The sequence below is a fragment of the Siphateles boraxobius genome, unplaced genomic scaffold (assembly GCF_051911475.1).
Source record: "Siphateles boraxobius isolate OS27281-9 unplaced genomic scaffold, OSU_SipBor_1 56, whole genome shotgun sequence".
Taxonomy (NCBI): domain Eukaryota; kingdom Metazoa; phylum Chordata; class Actinopteri; order Cypriniformes; family Leuciscidae; genus Siphateles; species Siphateles boraxobius.
This window is the reverse complement of record NW_027509182.1, coordinates 12,056,145-12,077,453: the sequence shown is the minus strand read 5'-3', so window position 1 is coordinate 12,077,453 and position 21,309 is coordinate 12,056,145. Positions and strand designations below refer to the sequence as shown.

At 39.7% G+C, this 21,309-nt stretch overlaps 1 protein-coding gene and 1 long non-coding RNA gene across 6 annotated transcripts in view; one reads left to right on the top strand and one right to left on the bottom strand.

Moving 5' to 3' along the window:
• rgs3a (regulator of G protein signaling 3a) overlaps nucleotides 1-21,309 on the bottom strand; it is a 201,527-nt gene that overhangs the window by 45,274 nt on the left and 134,944 nt on the right. For all 5 annotated transcript variants that reach the window (XM_077206789.1, XM_077206790.1, XM_077206791.1 and 2 more), the window contains one exon: nucleotides 16,781-17,587. In XM_077206789.1, coding sequence (XP_077062904.1) covers nucleotides 16,781-17,587 — 807 coding nt within the window. The remainder of the gene's footprint in view (nucleotides 1-16,780; nucleotides 17,588-21,309) is intronic.
• The window catches only part of LOC143715133 (uncharacterized), a 251,763-nt gene that overhangs the window by 142,928 nt on the left and 87,526 nt on the right, over nucleotides 1-21,309 (top strand). The gene's annotated exons all lie outside the window — the stretch shown is intronic.

Below are 21,309 nucleotides of genomic sequence, written 5' to 3'. Positions count from 1 at the left end.
ACTTTACTCCACTCATAGTGCAATGCAATAGTGCAATACTGTCTTGTTCCTTGCTTTTTGAAGAAGCCAAACACGTCTGCATCTTTCATTAAAAGGATATAGTTCACCCAAAAACTAAAATCATTTAGGCTACTCACTCTCAAGTTGTTTCAACCCAGTTTCTTTCTTCTGCTTAACACAATAGAAGATATTTTGAAGAATGCGATAACCAAACAGTTGATTGTAGCCATTGACTTCCATTCTAGGAAAAAAAAAATACTATGAAAGTCAATGGCTACCATCAACTGTTTGGTTATCGACATTCTTCAAAATATCTTCTTTTGTCTTCAGCAGAAGAAAGAATCTGGTTTGAAACAACTTGAGAGTGAGTAAATGATGACAGAATTTTCATTTTTAAATAAGTGAACATCCCTTTAAGAGAAATTAACTGTTGGCATATATGTTTTGCATCAATACTGTCAAGTTTGTCCTGTTGTGACCATTGGCCAATGGCCACTTGTGACTATTGCTCTGAGACATGTAACTGATGAGACTGGGATGACAAGGTTTCAACTTGATCAAACAGGCCTCTCATTTCAACAGACCAAGCAATGTTATTTTTTCATGTTTTATGGGGACTTTCCATAGACATAATGATTTTTATACTGTACAAACTGAGTATTCTATTCTTCAGTTTAGCGATGTATGTTCAGGAGGCGGGACTCCTTACTCCTTACCCCCCTAACCCTAACCTTACCCGTATCACACACACCTGATCCTAAACTTACCCCGTATCACACACACCTGACCCTAACCTTACCAGTATCACACACACCTGACCCTAACCTTACCCGTATCACACACACCTGACCCTAACTTTACCAGTGTCACACACACCTGACCCTAACCTTACCCGTATCACACACACCTGACTCTAACCTTACCCGTATCACACACACCTGACCCTAACCTTACCCCGTATCACACACACCTGACCCTAACCTTACCCGTATCACACACACCTGACTCTAACCTCAGCCGTATCACACACACCTGACCCTAACCTTACCCGAATCACACACACCTGACCCTGACCTTACCCGTATCACACACACCTGACCCTAACCTTACCCGTATCACACACACCTGACCCTATTACCCGTATCACACACACCTGACCCTAACCTCAGCCGTATCACACACACCTGACCCTAACCTCAGCCGTATCACACATCTGACCCTAACCTTACCCGTATCACACACACCTGACCCCAACCTTACCCGTATCACACACACCTGACCCTAACCTTACCCGTATCACACACCTGACCCCAACCTTACCCGTATCACACACACCTGACCCTAACCTTACCCGTATCACACACACCTGACCCCAACCTTACCCGTATCACACACACCTGACCATAACCTTCCCCGTATCACACACACCTGACCCTAACCTTACCCCGTATCACACAGACCTGACCCTAACCTTACCAGTATCACACACACCTGACCCTAACCTTACCCGTATAACACACACCTGACCCTAACCTTACTCCGTATCACACACACCTGACCCTAACCTTACCCCGTATCACACACACCTGACCCTAACCTTACCCGTATCACACACACCTGACCCTAACCTTACCCCGTATCACACACACCTGACCCTAACCTTACCCGTATAACACACACCTGACCCTAACCTCAGCCGTATCACACACACCTGACCCTAACCTCAGCCGTATCACACACCTGACCCTAACCTTACCCGTATCACACACACCTGACCCCAACCTTACCCGTATCACACACACCTGACCCTAACCTTACCCGTATCAAACACCTGACCCCAACCTTACCAGTATCACACACACCTGACCCTAACCTTACCCGTATCACACACACCTGACCCTAACCTTACCCGTATCACACACACCTGACTCTAACCTTACCAGTGTCACACACACCTGACCCTAACCTTACCCGTATCACACACCTGACCCTAACCTTACCCGTATAACACACACCTGACCCTAACCTTACCCAATCACACACACCTGACCCTAACCTTACCCCGTATCACACACACCTGACCCTAACCTTACCCGTATCAAATACACCTGACTCTAACCTCAGCCGTATCACACACACCTGACCCTAACCTTACCCGTATCACACACACCTGACCCTAACCTTACCCGTATCACACACACCTGACCCTAACCTTACCCGTATCACACACACCTGACCCTAACCTCAGCCGTATCACACACACCTGACCCTAACCTCACCCGTATCACACACACCTGACCCTAACCTTACCCGTATCACACACACCTGACCCCAACCTTACCCGTATCACACACACCTGACCATAACCTTCCCCGTATCACACACACCTGACCCTAACCTTACCCCGTATCACACAGACCTGACCCTAACCTTACCAGTATCACACACACCTGACCCTAACCTTACCCGTATAACACACACCTGACCCTAACCTTACTCCGTATCACACACACCTGACCCTAACCTTACCCCGTATCACACACACCTGACCCTAACCTTACCCGTATCACACACACCTGACCCTAACCTTACCCCGTATCACACACACCTGACCCTAACCTTACCCGTATAACACACACCTGACCCTAACCTCAGCCGTATCACACACACCTGACCCTAACCTCAGCCGTATCACACACCTGACCCTAACCTTACCCGTATCACACACACCTGACCCCAACCTTACCCGTATCACACACACCTGACCCTAACCTTACCCGTATCAAACACCTGACCCCAACCTTACCAGTATCACACACACCTGACCCTAACCTTACCCGTATCACACACACCTGACCCTAACCTTACCCGTATCACACACACCTGACTCTAACCTTACCAGTGTCACACACACCTGACCCTAACCTTACCCGTATCACACACCTGACCCTAACCTTACCCGTATAACACACACCTGACCCTAACCTTACCCAATCACACACACCTGACCCTAACCTTACCCCGTATCACACACACCTGACCCTAACCTTACCCGTATCAAATACACCTGACTCTAACCTCAGCCGTATCACACACACCTGACCCTAACCTTACCCGTATCACACACACCTGACCCTAACCTTACCCGTATCACACACACCTGACCCTAACCTTACCCGTATCACACACACCTGACCCTAACCTCAGCCGTATCACACACACCTGACCCTAACCTCAGCCGTATCACACACCTGCCCCAAACCTTACCCGTATCACACACACCTGACCCCAACCTTACCCGTATCACACACACCTGACCCCAACCTTACCCGTATCACACACACCTGACCCTAACCTTACCCGTATCACACACCTGACCCCAACCTTACCCGTATCACACACACCTGACCCTAACCTTACCCGTATCACACACACCTGACCCCAACCTTACCCGTATCACACACACCTGACCATAACCTTCCCCGTATCACACACACCTGACCCTAACCTTACCCCGTATCACACAGACCTGACCCTAACCTTACCAGTATCACACACACCTGACCCTAACCTTACCCGTATAACACACACCTGACCCTAACCTTACTCCGTATCACACACACCTGACCCTAACCTTACCCCGTATCACACACACCTGACCCTAACCTTACCCGTATCACACACACCTGACCCTAACCTTACCCCGTATCACACACACCTGACCCTAACCTTACCCGTATAACACACACCTGACCCTAACCTCAGCCGTATCACACACACCTGACCCTAACCTCAGCCGTATCACACACCTGACCCTAACCTTACCCGTATCACACACACCTGACCCCAACCTTACCCGTATCACACACACCTGACCCTAACCTTACCCGTATCAAACACCTGACCCCAACCTTACCAGTATCACACACACCTGACCCTAACCTTACCCGTATCACACACACCTGACCCTAACCTTACCCGTATCACACACACCTGACTCTAACCTTACCAGTGTCACACACACCTGACCCTAACCTTACCCGTATCACACACCTGACCCTAACCTTACCCGTATAACACACACCTGACCCTAACCTTACCCAATCACACACACCTGACCCTAACCTTACCCCGTATCACACACACCTGACCCTAACCTTACCCGTATCAAATACACCTGACTCTAACCTCAGCCGTATCACACACACCTGACCCTAACCTTACCCGTATCACACACACCTGACCCTAACCTTACCCGTATCACACACACCTGACCCTAACCTTACCCGTATCACACACACCTGACCCTAACCTCAGCCGTATCACACACACCTGACCCTAACCTCAGCCGTATCACACACCTGCCCCAAACCTTACCCGTATCACACACACCTGACCCCAACCTTACCCGTATCACACACACCTGACCCTAACCTTACCCGTATCACACACCTGACCCCAACCTTACCCGTATCACACACACCTGACCCTAACCTTACCCGTATCACACACACCTGACCCCAACCTTACCCGTATCACACACACCTGACCCTAACCTTACCCGTATCACACACCTGACCCCAACCTTACCCGTATCACACACACCTGACCCTAACCTTACCCGTATCACACACACCTGACCCCAACCTTACCCGTATCACACACACCTGACCCTAACCTTACCCCGTATCACACACACCTGACCCTAACCTTACCCGTATCACACACACCTGACCCTAACCTCAGCCGTATCACACACACCTGACCCTAACCTCAGCCGTATCACACACCTGACCCTAACCTTACCCGTATCACACACACCTGACCCTAACCTTACCCGTATCACACACACCTGACCCTAACCTTACCCGTATCACACACCTGACCCCAACCTAACCCGTATCACACACACCTGGCCCTAACCTTACCCGTATCACACACACCTGACCCTAACCTTACCAGTATCACACACACCTGACCCTAACCTTACCCGTATCACACACCTGACCCTAACCTTACCCGTATCACACACACCTGACCCTAACCTTACCCGTATCACACACACCTGACCATAAACTTACCCGTATCACTCCTCAATAGCAGCAAAAGTGTTTTACAATACAACCTGAACACAATAAGTACATTGTACTTATTTTTTGATGTAAGTACATCGTACTTAAAGCCACTTAATATAAAGTGGGACCATAATTTGTTATATTTTTATACTAGTGGGTGCAGGGCACTATATTTCATTTATGTAAGTGAGAGCAGCAAAATAAAGTAAACTGTGACATTATACCCAAAAATACTTCATACAGTGGACTACCAGTAAAATCTATAAAAATGTTGAACGTGAATAAATTTTGGTTTGACAGTATAGTATATCAAACTCAATCACGTTACTCAAACTAAAGCTCAAAAAATTCTGAAGGTCATTCACTCACGTTTGTTAACTTTTTTTTATTATTAATATAGATAATTCAAGTAAAAACAATTGAGGCATAAATCAACAATCATACATTTGTATTTGTGTTGATAGATCACATAGAACAAAAAAACAAAAAAAAACACCCTAAATAAAAGGGGGTGAGGGTCTTAGTTCAATAACATAAACAAATCCAATACGGAAAGTAGTTTGAGGGCATTTCTATCCATCATCCACCGAAGAGATTTCACAAATAGCTTCAAGTCATTCTTCCATCCATTGAAATGGGGTTCGGGTTTGTTAAGTGCAGAACAATAATCAGTGTAAAACATGACGACAGCTCCCTCTGTGGGTCAAAACAAGCACCAGATGATCCGGGCTGTAGCCTGAAGGCTCTGTTGATTGTTTTTTCTTGCCACGTTAAAGGGATAGTTCACCAAAAATGACAATTATACCATGATTTACACACCCTCAAGCCATCCTAGGTGTATTTGAGTATCTTCTTTCAGACGAACACAATCGGAGTTATATTTAAAAAAATATATATCCTGACTCTTCCAAAGCTTTATAATGGGAATGAATAGGCGAGATTTTGAAGCCCAAATAAATTAATCCATCCATCATAAAAAAAATAATCCATATGGCTTCACGGGTTTAATAAAGGCTTTCTGAAGCGAATTGATGGGTTTTTGTCATATTTAAATATATATTAGCTATAATAAGTAGCTTCCGGCAGACGGCCGTACGCACTGATTTGCTGTGACGATGTTTGACCTCTGGAGAGGAGAGAGCAAAACAGAAAACCGTTCACGAATTACAAGTCTAAAACGAGAAATTTAAAAGAGACATTTCGGGGCATTTTTAGGTGAACTAACCCTTTAAGACACTGCCAGGAACCAGCAACCAAGGTCAACCTACAAATACCATAAGTAATCAATTATTTTTCTTTAGACATAACCCAAAATGTTACTTAATGTAGGTCAATATAATAATTTTTAACTTTTGTCATAAACAAATAACATTTCATCATAAATAAAAGCTAAATTAGCTATAACAAGGAAGTAGAATTTTAACTTGATTATAAAAGTATAAACATTTTGTTAGTCACTGTTTACTGTAATTTAGTTTACTTACTATAAATACAACTTTCAAAGACCTTAATGTTTAATGTGATGTCTTTTTCAAATGTGCATCATATTTTCTGTTACAGTATGTGCTAAAAAAAAAAATAACCCAGAAAAAAAAAATCACAATATTTTCTGCAGTGTGTGTGTGTGTGTGTGTGTGCGTGTGTGTGTGTATGTGTGTGTGTGTGTGTGTGTGTGTGTGTGTGTGTGTGTGTGTGTGTGTGTGTGTGTGTGTGTGTGTGTGTGTGTGTGTGACAAGAGTGTGTGTGTGAGTGTGTGTGTGTGTGTGTGTTTTCCCACAAAAAAAAAAACACAAAAAAACACCGGAGGGTTAACATGACACTTAAAGCTAGCCAGTATGTAATTCATAATTATAACATGGTGGTGTTTTTTTTTCTATGGCGAAGATTCATTTGTTTTAACAGGTTTAAATTGGAAACCATGATTTTTGACAAGTCAATATAAAAATGCACTTTTTTCAGTGTATAGAAACTCTGTATTGTTAGTCCAGTTTATTGTCAATGCACATTTACTCTCAGCGATGTCCATGTTCATCTTCTGAAGCTGACTGAGTTTAGCAGGATCTTCTGACTCCTGAAATCTCGAGTTCAAGATCTTTCTGATGTAAAGATGGAGGTGATTCAACTCACAACACTCTGCAAAACCCTCCACCACACTCCTATACACTGTTACTGTAACACAACCTACAGTATCTGAATCATCTGAAAAGGTTGATGTCGATGTCAGAACCGCACACACGCTCTTTCACTGTAATGTATACAGGCTTGCAAAATCTGTTCACTTATATAATATATATAATATTTAACGCCTCCTTCTTTTCCTTTGCCCCTCTTGATCCAATTCCTGTCCACACATACAAACCGAAAATATAGTCCAGAATATTTTTGCCCGGCAATACCTCAGAACAATCCTCATGAAACATCGTCTCAGCGAGTGATTTTAAAGGGATAGTTCACCCAAAAATGAAAATTCTGTCAGTATTTACTCTCCCTCATGTTGTTCCAACCCCGTTAGACCTTCGTTCATCTTTGGGACACAAATTAAGATATTTTTGATTAAATCTGAGAGCTGGATCACTCCTCCATAGGCATCATTACTCCAGTCTTCAGTGTCACCTGATCCTACATAAATCATTCTAATATGATGATTTGCTGCACAAGAAACATTTATGATTATTATCAATGTTGAAAACAGTTATGCTGCTTCGTGCTTGTGGAAACTGTAAAACAGTTTTTCAGGACTCTTAGATTAATAGAAAATTAAAAAGAACAACATTTACTCTATTTGAAATATAAATCTTTGTAACATTATGTCTTTGTTACTTTTGATTAATGTAATGCATGAATGAGAGTATTAAGTTAACAACTTACTTAGCCCAAACTTTACTTTAAAAAGGTTATTTACTCATTTTTCACATCAAAATGTGTCCTTCTATATACTAGGTATACAATATATCCAACATTGACCTTGTTTAATAAATGACCATCAATACAAGGAAAGTGTTGCCTTTTGCCTTGTGTTTCTGAGACATAATGAAATTGCGTGTCATTTGACCTTACTCCACTGCTAAACATCATCCTCTCCCAGGAAGACATTCATTTAGACACATTTCCTCCAGATGCATGCGCAGACAGACACAGGATCATGTGTCCATTCAGGATATTTATAGTCTCATTATGCACCAGACACAGGCCTACAGAAACCGGCTATGGCTGAGAAAGTGCTGAGAGCGGACTGTCATCACTGTTGCACTTCTTCTGTGGCTTTTGTTTTCTTAAGTGAACAGCAGAGCCAGAAGTGAGTTACGAGCCACTGCATTAGTGGAGATTTTCATTCATGAGCCGTCTGAGACACTTGCATTGACGTGTATAAGACAGGAGATCGCATGCACTGGATTGGTGATTGCACCAATTTCTGAAAATGTGGCTATTAATAATGACTATAAATAATAATGGCTGAAGAACTGTTATTAATAACAAAAAAGCACATTTTGATATGACTTGGTTTTAATGGGTAGGGTATAAGGGGGGAGGATATAATTCACAGATTCACTTTTCGGTAGCATTTTTATATAAATTTAAATTGTGTTTTTGACAATTTATTTGAATACTTAATATTCAATAATACCAAATCAGAATCCCAGTACAAGGGATCTATTTGAAAGGGAAATTTATTCTATTACTTTTATTCCGGCAAATGAAAATTTACCACCTATATTTAGTTGTCCATATTTTTAAGTGCAGATATGTCATAATAGCAGCAATTTATATTGAAAGATTTCACTTAGTTAGCCTATAGATTTGAATGAAAAGTGTAGATTCACTTCAAAATGGACTAAAAGAAAAGCATAAAGCAGGACATGGAACACAGTTCACTGCTGGATCAGGCTTGAGATTTCTGCTGAAATATTTCAGATCAAATGGTTGACATTATTTTGCGTGCATAACTGTAATGAACCTGATGATTCAAAAGTTTGAGGAAATAAAACACTTTCTGTTCAGTTACTGGGCCTGCTGGTCATATGCATGATCAAAACAGAAAAGGAGTCTATTAAATAGGAAACGCATAGCCTATTAAATAAAAAGACTTAAAAGTCTTTAAGTTATAAATAAGTTTATAAAAGTATTTTAGTGAATTAATTATGCCTTTTATTGCACCTTTTGTATGATCTCATGAATAGTTGTAACAAGTTATAATGCATTATAATACTTATCTAGTAATTGAACACAACTTTAAAATCTATAATGCATTAAAACACATGACAAACAACCTATATGTAGAAAGGAGTTTGCAAATATTATAATGCAATTTAACTTTGGTTACAATTGTTTATGAAAAGATATAATGCATTATATATAGCATTATATATTATATAGCATTATGAATATCTTTGCAATGCACTATACATAAAGTTATAAATTAATTGTTTATATGCATATAAAAGCCTAAATCAAATCTGTTCATCATATAAAGTGAGTTTGTCTCTTCAGAAAATTTAGACTAAACTGCTCAATTCATATGGATTAGTTTCACGATCTCTTTATGAACTTTTTGAAGCAACAATGTGGTGGTTGCATAACTGTTAATAAAGGGACAGAAAGCTCTCAGATTTCATCAAAAATATCTTCATTTGTGTTCTGAAGATGAACGAAAGTCTTACAGGTTTGGAACAACAAGATGGTGAGTAATCAATGAAAGAATTTTAATTTTGGGTGAACTAACCCTTTAAGTGTTACCAAAAAAACAATGTGGCAAAAAATTAGTTCCCTTTCGAGGGAACTCGAACTGCGTCGATATGACGCTTTGGGGAACCGCCCCTTAGCGTAACGCGTCTGAAGTATGAATAAAACTAGTCCATGTCGAAGAACCTTTGGCCAGCTATTTAGCCATCATCTCTTACAGCCCCGGCGCTGCCTTCTAAGCCCTGTCGCATGGCATCTGGCTTAGTGGGCAGAGCATATATGGCGGCGGGCCGGGCAGGTCCGAGCCTGCACACCATGGCTATTTTGCAGGCGTACCAGGCCGACCTGTTAAGGGACCTCGATGAATGCGAGGGTCCAACCCCAGATGATATTGCTGAATTGCGTAGAGCCACAGATCTGTCTCTCCGGGTTACCAAGGAGACGGCCCGCTCCATGGCAGCTCTGGTAGCCACGGAGAGGCATCTGTGGCTTAATCTTTCTGGCATTAAAGAGAAAGATAGGGCCTTCCTTCTTGACGCCCCTGTTTCTACGACCGGGCTGTTCGGCGATGCGGTTAATATGGTCATTGACAGGTTCCAGGAAGCAAAGAAACAGATCGCAGCTTTCAGACAATATATCCCTCGGCGCTCGAGGTCCAGGAGGGCTCAGCCGTCATCAAGCTTCTCGTATCTGCAGGGCCAAAAGGAGAGCTTAGGACTCTAGACGGCGCTCCCACCCGCAGCCTCCTGAGAAGGCGGATTTGAGAACCGTCTTCAGGCCAGGAAGGCGAAGGGAAAGAGGTCCTAACTGCTATGGGACCTCTGAGGGTCGCCCCCATGAGTGTGTGACGATAGATCTGAAGGACGCATACTTCCACGTCTCCATCCTTCCCTCTCACAGGAAGTTCCTGAGGTTTGCTTTTGGAGGGCAAAGCGTACCAGTATCGGGTTCTTCCATTCGGCCTATCACTCTCCCCTCGCACATTCACCAAGTGCATGGATGCAGCTCTGCCCCCGCTGAAGCTCCAGGGCATCCGTGTGCTAAACTACATCGACGACTGGCTCATTCTGGCCCAGTCTCGAGATCTGGCAGTTTGGCATCGAGATGTCGTCCTTGGCCATATTCAGGGCTTGGGGTTGAGACTCAACACGAACAAGAGCGTTCTACGAGTACTACGTTCCTGGGAGTGGTTTGGGACTCGGTGACGGTACGGGCACAGTTGTCTCCTGCACGGATCGAGTCCATCCTGGCCACGCTGACCAGGATAAAGCTATGCCAAGCCATCACTGTGAAACATTTTCAGTGAGTGTTAGGGCTCATGGCAGCAGCAAATAAGGGCCCTACAGTGGTCGTTGAAAACCAAGGGGTTTTCTCCGAGGGGAGATCCGTTCCGCATAATAATTGTTACGCGCAGATGCCTTCGTTCCCTATCAATGTGGAAGAAACCGTGGTTTCTGTCCCAAGGGCCCGTGTTGGGAGAGTCATGTCACCGGAAAGCCGTTTCGACAGACACATCCATATTGTCAATTCTACTACATGTACAGGACATACAGAGGATTGAAATTCCGTTTCCCTCAGACACATGGTGTAAAAACCCTAACACAACACACACAAGTATTAAAAATATATATAAATCACAATACAAGCATTTAAAAGAACATCAGGCACATGATAATTTATATAGGTTTCCATTAAAAAGTGCAAACAGTATGCAAAAAGAAAGAGAGAGAGCAGCAATTGTAAACGGTGTGCCTGGTGCATTGTGTGTGTGTGCATGTGCATGTGTGTGCATGTGCATGTGTGTGTGTATGCGCACGTGTGCCCATTCGCTATTGGGGCAAGAAGTCACAGCTCAGTGCATCTGAGGGAAGGGCTAAGAGCTAAGAGGGAAGAGAGTTCAACTTCCTGACAGCCTGGTGGATGAAGCTGTTCTTCAGTCTAGTGGTTCGGGCCTGCAGGCTCTGAAACCTCCTCCCTGATGGCAGTAGACTAAAGAAGCCGTGTGAGGGGTGGGTGGGATCACCAGCTATGCTGAGTGCTTTTTTGGTTAATCGGGCATTGTAAATGTCATTTAGGGAAAATAGTGTGGCACCGATTATCTTTCCTGCTGCATTTACTATGCACTGCAGCACTTTCTGGTTGTGAGTGGTGCAGTTACCAAACCACACAGTGATGCAGCCGGTCAGGATGCTTTCAATGGTCCCCCGATAGAATGAGCACATAATGGGTGCCGGGGCTCTAACTCTCCTCAGTTTGTGTAGGAAATAAAGGCACTGTTGGGCTTTCTTAGGCCGGGGACACACTGGCTGCGTGGCGTGTCCGTTTTTATTTCGGCTCCCATGTTTCGGCTCCCATGCTCAAGCCGCGCCGAAAACACGTGCATGCTAGAAATAGAACCGACGCCTATTTTTCATGGACACGCAAGCGTGTTGGAAGCCAGGCAAAATAGAATAGGAAAAGATGTGTATATGTCATTTTGACGCGAATACATATTAATAAATGACATTTTTATGTTTTAAAGTCTATAGGTTTTGAAATAAATGCAGATATAAATATTATTAAAAAAATAAAAATAATTATCGATTTCAAACACCTGTCAATACAGAATGAAATATTCTGTAGCCTATTTTGCCGTTTATACTGCTGACGTTGTCTTTGCTGTATCAGTAGGCTATATATTTATGTTTATATAAACATATATATTTATATATATATATATATATATATATATATATATAAACGGCGCCTATGTCCCTAGATAGCCCTCCCTGTACGTCACCTAGCAGCAGCGCCGCGTCAGACACGTTTCTGGCGTCCAAAGACACAGAAAACGCAACGCAGCTGACACGCAACAGAAACGTCACGCTCACGTCACGCAGCCAGTGTGTCTCCGGCCTCAGCCAGTGATGCAGTATTGGTAGACCAGGAGAGGTCCTCTGTTATGTGCACACCCAGAAACTTGGTGCTGCTTACTCTCTCCACAGCAGCACTATTGATGGTCAGAGAAGGGTGCTGGTGTGAGTTCTCCGAAAGTCCACAATAATATCCTTTGTTTTCTCTACATTTAGAGAGAGATTGTTTTTGCTGCACCACCTGGCCAGTTGGCACACTTAATTTCTGTAGTTTGTCTCATCGTTGTTGTTGTTGATGAGACCCACCACAGTTGTATCGTCCGCAAACTTTATGAAGTGATTTGTGCTGTACATTGGTGAACAGTCATGGGTTAGCAGAGTGAAAAGCAGGGGGCTGAGAACACATCCTTGGGGAGTCCCTGTGTTTAACGTGATCGTACTGGATGTGTTGATACCGACCCGAATTGCCTGTGGTCTTCCGATAAGAAAGTCCAACAACCATTTGCACAAAAAGTTGTTTAGGCCAAGCCGGTCAAGGGTTACAGTCGTAACCCGAGACGTTTTTAATGTGGTTTCTTAAAGGATGTAGTTTTACCACCTACCGCAGAGAGTTTAAACTTACTGTAGGTACCGTAAGTTTACAGTAACGGTGCAAGCAGGAACATAAAGAAAGATTCATTTTGAACTGTATGAGACAATGTAAACAGTCATCAAAAGCATTTAGTGGGATACAGTTCTCCTTCTCTGATATTTCCTCGAATTTGACTGGCCTCACGGGACGCCAAACTGTTTGTGTCTGCTTGTCTCAGACAGGCTGTCAGTGGTCTGTGCATTAGTGGTGAGGATTTTTCGATGGTCACTTCTGCAAGTTACATTGTTAAGCCAGTAGGCAACAAGAGACTGACATTTTGAGTGAGTCTTTAAATCATTCACCTTATTCACTCTCTTTAAATCATTCACCTCCTTCACTCACTTTGAATCATTCACCTCATTCACTCACTTTGAATCATTCACCTCATTCACTCACTTTAAATCATTCACCTCATTCACTCACTTTGAATCATTCACCTCATTCACTCTCTTTGAATCAATCACACACACTTTTCATTAGTAGCTACTAGAACAAATACTTCCCATCATGCACTCTTATCTTGCATGTCTCCTTGTCGAGGTGATGACTTTTTTTTTCTTCCATTAATCAAAATCAGCACCAATACATTTGTTGAGAGCACCATTTTTTACATTTTACTATCATAGTACTATGACTAAAGTACATCATAGTCACTATTAACTAAAAAAACATCATATAGCAGTATCATGTTACAGTGACAGCATCAGGTGGTACTACAAAGCTACATTAATAAATACTGTACCTACCATGGCAATAAATTATACTTTTACATTGTACACGCTATAAAATGTTTTTTGCAGATTTGTTTCAGTCAACTGTAGCTGAAAATTCACTTTTACCACAGTAATCTTTTTGTTATCAGTATTGTGCTACAGTTTTACAAAGCGCGAAACCCTTTCAAACAATTAAGCTGTCCAAATGATTCTAATCCAGACCATTTTGCTAATCCGTTTGATCAATACATGTAACAGAACTGACTCAAAATAGTGTTTCATTGACAATTAATTTTAGTCTGATGCACAGTTATGGTTTTGCTTGTGTTACCTCGAGTTTAAAATGAGTGGAAGTTCAAGCTGTTGTCAATTGATATTGTTTATCCTGTAGTTTTTAACATTGCACTGTAAATAAACAGAAAAATGCCATCGCTAGACCCTTGACCTATGATCAGTATGCACCTGTCTAGATGTGTGCAACTTTATGTGCCAAACAAAACTCAAAAACGCTACTACTCAAAAGCGTTGAGCAAAAGGCAAAAAAATAAAAAGGCATAACAGAAAAATAAGAGATGAAAGCAAAAGAAACATTAACCTGCAGTGGTTTCATTAAGGAGGATGAGGAACGTATCTCTGTCTTCAGTAATGCACAGTATAAAGTATGTAGAAAAGCTAGATATGGTATATACTTGTTTCTATTTAAATTGGATCAACAGAACTCGCACTTGCTTGCATTGACAGGCATGCACATAAACATGTGTTCTTAAAAGAGCTTGTCTGGATAAATACTCTTTAAACTGCTTAAAGAGCAAAAAAAACGCCACTTAGTGGACCAAACTGAGAGCACAACCCGGTGTTCATTCTGAGCCATATCAACAAATATCAAGGAGGAATGATGAGCATGAAAATATCAGCAACATTTTGTACACACATTAAAAACTCATTTAATTGTATTAATTATATCACTCTAGCACAAAAGTCACAATGACTGTGTATACAGTATACCAACTACAAAATGTAAATGTATTTTTTGTGCGTGATTTTTATTATTATTCAGTACTTCATTACGAACCCAGACACAGTAATGTATGATCTACTATCCAATGCATTTTATATTTTAGTATAAAAATATCTCTTTTCTATCAACAAATGCAAGTTACTGTTAAAAGAGGATGTGATATTTGAGCTTTCCTCGTTTTATGCACCTTGTTCATGTGATATTTGAGGGGTGAATTAGTTCAACTATGACTGAGATGGTGCTGTTTGTATATCAATAATAATTACTGTATTTCAAGGCATCTATATTTGCATTGAAATTAATAAACTGTGCTCAATTAAACAAATGTTTACGAAATTTACAGAAACTAATTATTTCTAATTACTAATTATTAATTATTACTAATTATAATTAATTATTAGTGTTTAATTAAGGCTATTGTCAATACTTCTATTATTAATGATGAACTGATGTGATTGGATCAAACCCCTAACCTTCGCTATGCAATGCTTATACAAAGAACATAAATGATCTTGAAAAAAAGTCTTACTTTTGATTTTCACCTGGCAAAAACATCCTATAGACTTACATTGAGCAGAATATCATAGTTTGGAAAGACGTGAGGATGAGTAAACGATGACAGAATTTTTTGGACCCTATTTTAAAGGTGCAGTGTGTGATTTTTAGCGGCATCTAGTGGTGACGTTATGAATTGCAAACAACAAAAGTTACGGTGGCCGACAGGAAAATATGTTGTCACCTGAGACAGCAGAGAGTAGCAGTTCAGCAATGAGGTTTCGTTACAAGGATAAATTAAGAAATTATGTTTACTTAATTTTTCAGTAAAACTATATGTTATTGCGAATATTATTGTTACTTTGCAATAATAATACAATAATAATGCAATAATAAATGCAATCATAATACATAATACATTGTGTCAATGTTTTATTCGCTGAACTAAGCTTGCTTCCTTGCACAAAGAGCAACATAGTAATGAAACGCGTTTGTCCGTTTAGGGCTCCTGTAGAAACATGTCAGCGCATTTCAATGATCGGGAACCCGCGGTGTGTGTAGACAGAAACTGCTCATTCTAAGGTAATACAAATATAACGATTCATTAAGTAAGGTCTTTATACACCACTGAAAACGTATTTTTCAAGGTAGTGAGGAAACGCGCTCTGTAGCGCTGTGTGTTCGCTGTCGGCTACGCTAGAAACATGACCACACAATATTTCGACCTCCATAGAAGGGGGCACACTTCTCTATCGAGGAAACGGATTCTACGTTTTGCACGTACACTTTGTCCCGTAGATGGTCTGCACGCGGGCTTTAACCTCACGCACGAGCAGACCATCTACGGGACTAAGAGTACGCACGTTGTGGACCCGCCTATAGGCTCATATTACCAACACGCTCTTTAAATAACAAAACAAAAAAAACTGCGCCATAGACTTCAGATCAGGTTACAGTTGGTCAATGGCTCTGTCTATTTCAGTTCTTCAAAATAGCAATGCGCCAACAATGCGCCTGAACACACACCTGGTTTTCAGACCGGGAGCCCATGGGCCACAGATGGGTGCAAATACATTTGCTATTTAAACAACGCGGCGCAGGACGTGAAAACGAAAACTGCGTCAGGCTGAAACTAGGAAAAAACACTGGGTGTATGATAGGGCCCTATATCTTTAGGTGAACTATTCCTTGTGTCTTTGTCTTGTGGTGTGCTTGTGCTTTTGTGAAGAAAGTGAGTGGTGCTTATTTATAATAATATATCAGCGGAAGCAACTAACATGGCAAAGGGAAATTATTAATAAACTCTTTGGACTTACTTTTCTACCAGAGAACAGCATGCACAGCTGATGCATGGAGCCTCCGTTCTTCATCAGCTCTTTCTTCAGGGTTCTGGGTGAGGGAAGCGTCCACCCGCCCGTGTGTGTCCCTGAGCCCTCCATGCAGTGGATGGCATTATCAGAAGTGAAACAGGTCGTGCGCGGGTCCTGGAGAAGACTTCCCTCGCTGTGTGTGCGTCTGCGCAGGGAGTTCTGCACGCTGAGTCCACTCGGGTGCTTTTCACATGCAGAGGCTTCAACCATGCTCCTCCGTTTACTGTCACTGCGCTCCAGGTAGTTCTCGTCACTGTCTTCCTCCTCCTCTTCGTCATCCTCCTCTTCATCCTCATCCTCGTACTCTTCATCGGTGCCGGGGGTGGAGAGGGCATCCGCACTGAAGGAGCGATCTAATCGAAGCTCGGGGATGACGAATGATGAAGATGATGATGAAGGGGGAGCATTCGTGTCCAGCGCATCTGACGCATTATCTTCATCAACAAGCAGCTGTTTTTCTTCATCACAGTCTCGTGTGTGTGCACGCATGAACTCCTTCTCTTTGCCCTCATCCTCGTTGACGCTGCTCTCTGTGCTTCTGCCATCTTCTCCTTCAGTGGAGGGTGGAGGTGTTGGAGGAACCAGGTTCTCCTCCAGAGAGGTACACATGTCCTCCAGCAGCGTGAGACTCCTGGACCGAGGGCTCGCTGTGGGGAGCGAAGCGTCCGACAGGTTCCCCGGGGACTGGTCCTCCTCAGAGGTCATTCTCTGGCCCCTGAGGTCACATGGCTCATCCTGCTTGGGTTCAAGCATCTGACAACAGAAGAACACAGAGTTGCAACACAGTTAGATTACCTAACAGATATATTTCTTTCTAACAGATATGCATAATCTGCATTTTTACCATTTCTAACAGATATACATTATCTGCATTTTAACCATTTCTAACCGATATATATTATCTGCATTTTTACTATTTCTAACAGATATACATTATCTGCATTTTAACCATTTCTAACCGATATACATTATCTGCATTTTTACCATTTCTAACCGATATACATTATCTGCATTTTTACCATTTCTAACAGATATACATTATCTGCATTTTTACTATTTCTAACAGATATACATTATCTGCATTTTAACCATTTCTAACCGATATACATTATCTGCATTTTTACCATTTCTAACCGATATACATTATCTAAATTTTTACCATTTCTAACAGATATACATTATCTGCATTTTTACTATTTCTAACCGATATACATTATCTGCATTTTTACTATTTCTAACAGATATACATTATCTGCATTTTAACCATTTCTAACCGATATACATTATCTGCATTTTTACTATTTCTAACAGATATACATTATCTGCATTTTAACCATTTCTAACCGATATACATTATCTGCATTTTTACCATTTCTAACAGATATACATTATCTGCATTTTTACTATTTCTAACAGATATACATTATCTGCATTTTTACTATTTCTAACAGATATACATTATCTGCATTTTTACTATTTCTAACAGATATACATTATCTGCATTTTTACTATTTCTAACAGATATACATTATCTGCATTTTAACCATTTCTAACCGATATACATTATCTGCATTTTAACCATTTCTAACCGATATACATTATCTGCATTTTTACCATTTCTAACCGATATACATTATCTGCATTTTTACCATTTCTAACAGATATACATTATCTGCATTTTTACTATTTCTAACAGATATACATTATCTGCATTTTTACTATTTCTAACAGATATACATTATCTGCATTTTAACCATTTCTAACCGATATACATTATCTGCATTTTAACCATTTCTAACCGATATACATTATCTGCATTTTTACCAATTCTAACCGATATACATTATCTGCATTTTTACCATTTCTAACAGATATACATTATCTGCATTTTTACCATTTCTAACCGATATACATTATCTGCATTTTTACTATTTCTAACAGATATACATTACCTGCATTCTTACCATTTCTAACAGATATACATTATCTGCATTTTTACTATTTCTAACAGATATACATTATCTGCATTTTTACCATTTCTAACCGATATACATTATCTGCATTTTAACCATTTCTAACCGATATACATTATCTGCATTTTTACCATTTCTAACAGATATACATTATCTGCATTTTTACCATTTCTAACCGATATACATTATCTGCATTTTAACCTTTTCTAACCGATATACATTATCTGCATTTTAACCATTTCTAACCGATATACATTATCTGCATTTTTACCATTTCTAACAGATATACATTATCTGCATTTTAACCATTTCTAACCGATATACATTATCTGCATTTTAACCATTTCTAACCGATATACATTATCTGCATTTTTACTATTTCTAACAGATATACATTATCTGCATTTTTACTATTTCTAACCGATATACATTATCTGCATTTTTACTATTTCTAACCGATATACATTATCTGCATTTTTACTATTTCTAACAGATATACATTATCTGCATTTTAACCATTTCTAACCGATATACATTATCTGCATTTTTACCATTTCTAACAGATATACATTATCTGCATTTTTACTATTTCTAACAGATATACATTACCTGCATTTTAACCATTTCTAACAGATATACATTATCTGCATTTTTACTATTTCTAACAGATATACATTATCTGCATTTTAACCATTTCTAACAGATATACATTATCTGCATTTTTACAACTTCTAATAGATATACATTATCTGCATTTTAACCATTTCTAACCGATATACATTATCTGCATTTTTACTATTTCTAACAGATATACATTATCTGCATTTTAACCATTTCTAACCGATATACATTATCTGCATTTTTACCATTTCTAACCGATATACATTACCTGTATTCTTACCATTTCTAACAGATATACATTATCTGCATTTTAACCATTTCTAACCGATATACATTATCTGCATTTTTACTATTTCTAACAGATATACATTATCTGCATTTTAACCATTTCTAACCGATATACATTATCTGCATTTTTACCATTTCTAACAGATATACATTATCTGCATTTTTACTATTTCTAACAGATATACATTACCTGCATTTTAACCATTTCTAACAGATATACATTATCTGCATTTTTACTATTTCTAACAGATATACATTATCTGCATTTTAACCATTTCTAACAGATATACATTATCTGCATTTTTACAACTTCTAATAGATATACATTATCTGCATTTTAACCATTTCTAACCGATATACATTATCTGCATTTTTACTATTTCTAACAGATATACATTATCTGCATTTTAACCATTTCTAACCGATATACATTATCTGCATTTTTACCATTTCTAACCGATATACATTACCTGCATTCTTACCATTTCTAACAGATATACATTATCTGCATTTTTACTATTTCTAACAGATATACATTATCTGCATTTTTACCATTTCTAACCGATATACATTATCTGCATTTTAACCATTTCTAACCGATATACATTATCTGCATTTTTACCATTTCTAACAGATATACATTATCTGCATTTTTACTATTTCTAACAGATATACATTGTCTACATTTTTACCATTTCTAACAGATATACATTATCTGCATTTTTACAACTTCTAATAGATATACATTATCTGCATTTTAACCATTTCTAACCGATATACATTATCTGCATTTTAACCATTTCTAACCGATATACATTATCTGCATTTTAACCATTTCTAACAGATATACATTATCTGCATTTTAACCATTTCTAACCGATATACATTATCTGCATTTTTACCATTTCTAACAGATATACATTATCTGCATTTTTACTATTTCTAACAGATATACATTATCTGCATTTTTACAACTTCTAACAGATATAATTTATCTGCATTTTTACTATTTCTAACAGATATACATTGTCTACATTTTTACCATTTCTAACAGATATACATTATCTGCATTTTTACAACTTCTAATAGATATACATTATCTGCATTTTAACCATTTCTAACCGATATACATTATCTGCATTTTAACCATTTCTAACCGATATACATTATCTGCATTTTAACCATTTCTAACAGATATACATTATCTGCATTTTTACTATTTCTAACAGATATACATTATCTGCATTTTTACAACTTCTAACAGATATACATTATCTGCATTTTTACTATTTCTAACAGATATACATTGTCTACATTTTTACCATTTCTAACAGATATACATTATCTGCATTTTTACAACTTCTAATAGATATACATTATCTGCATTTTAACCATTTCTAACCGATATACATTATCTGCATTTTAACCATTTCTAACAGATATACATTATCTGCATTTTTACAACTTCTAATAGATAAACATTATCTGCATTTTAACCATTTCTAACCGATATACATTACCTGCATACTTACCATTTCTAACAGATTTGGATTATTTGCATTACTAACAGATATGCATTATCTGCATTTTTAC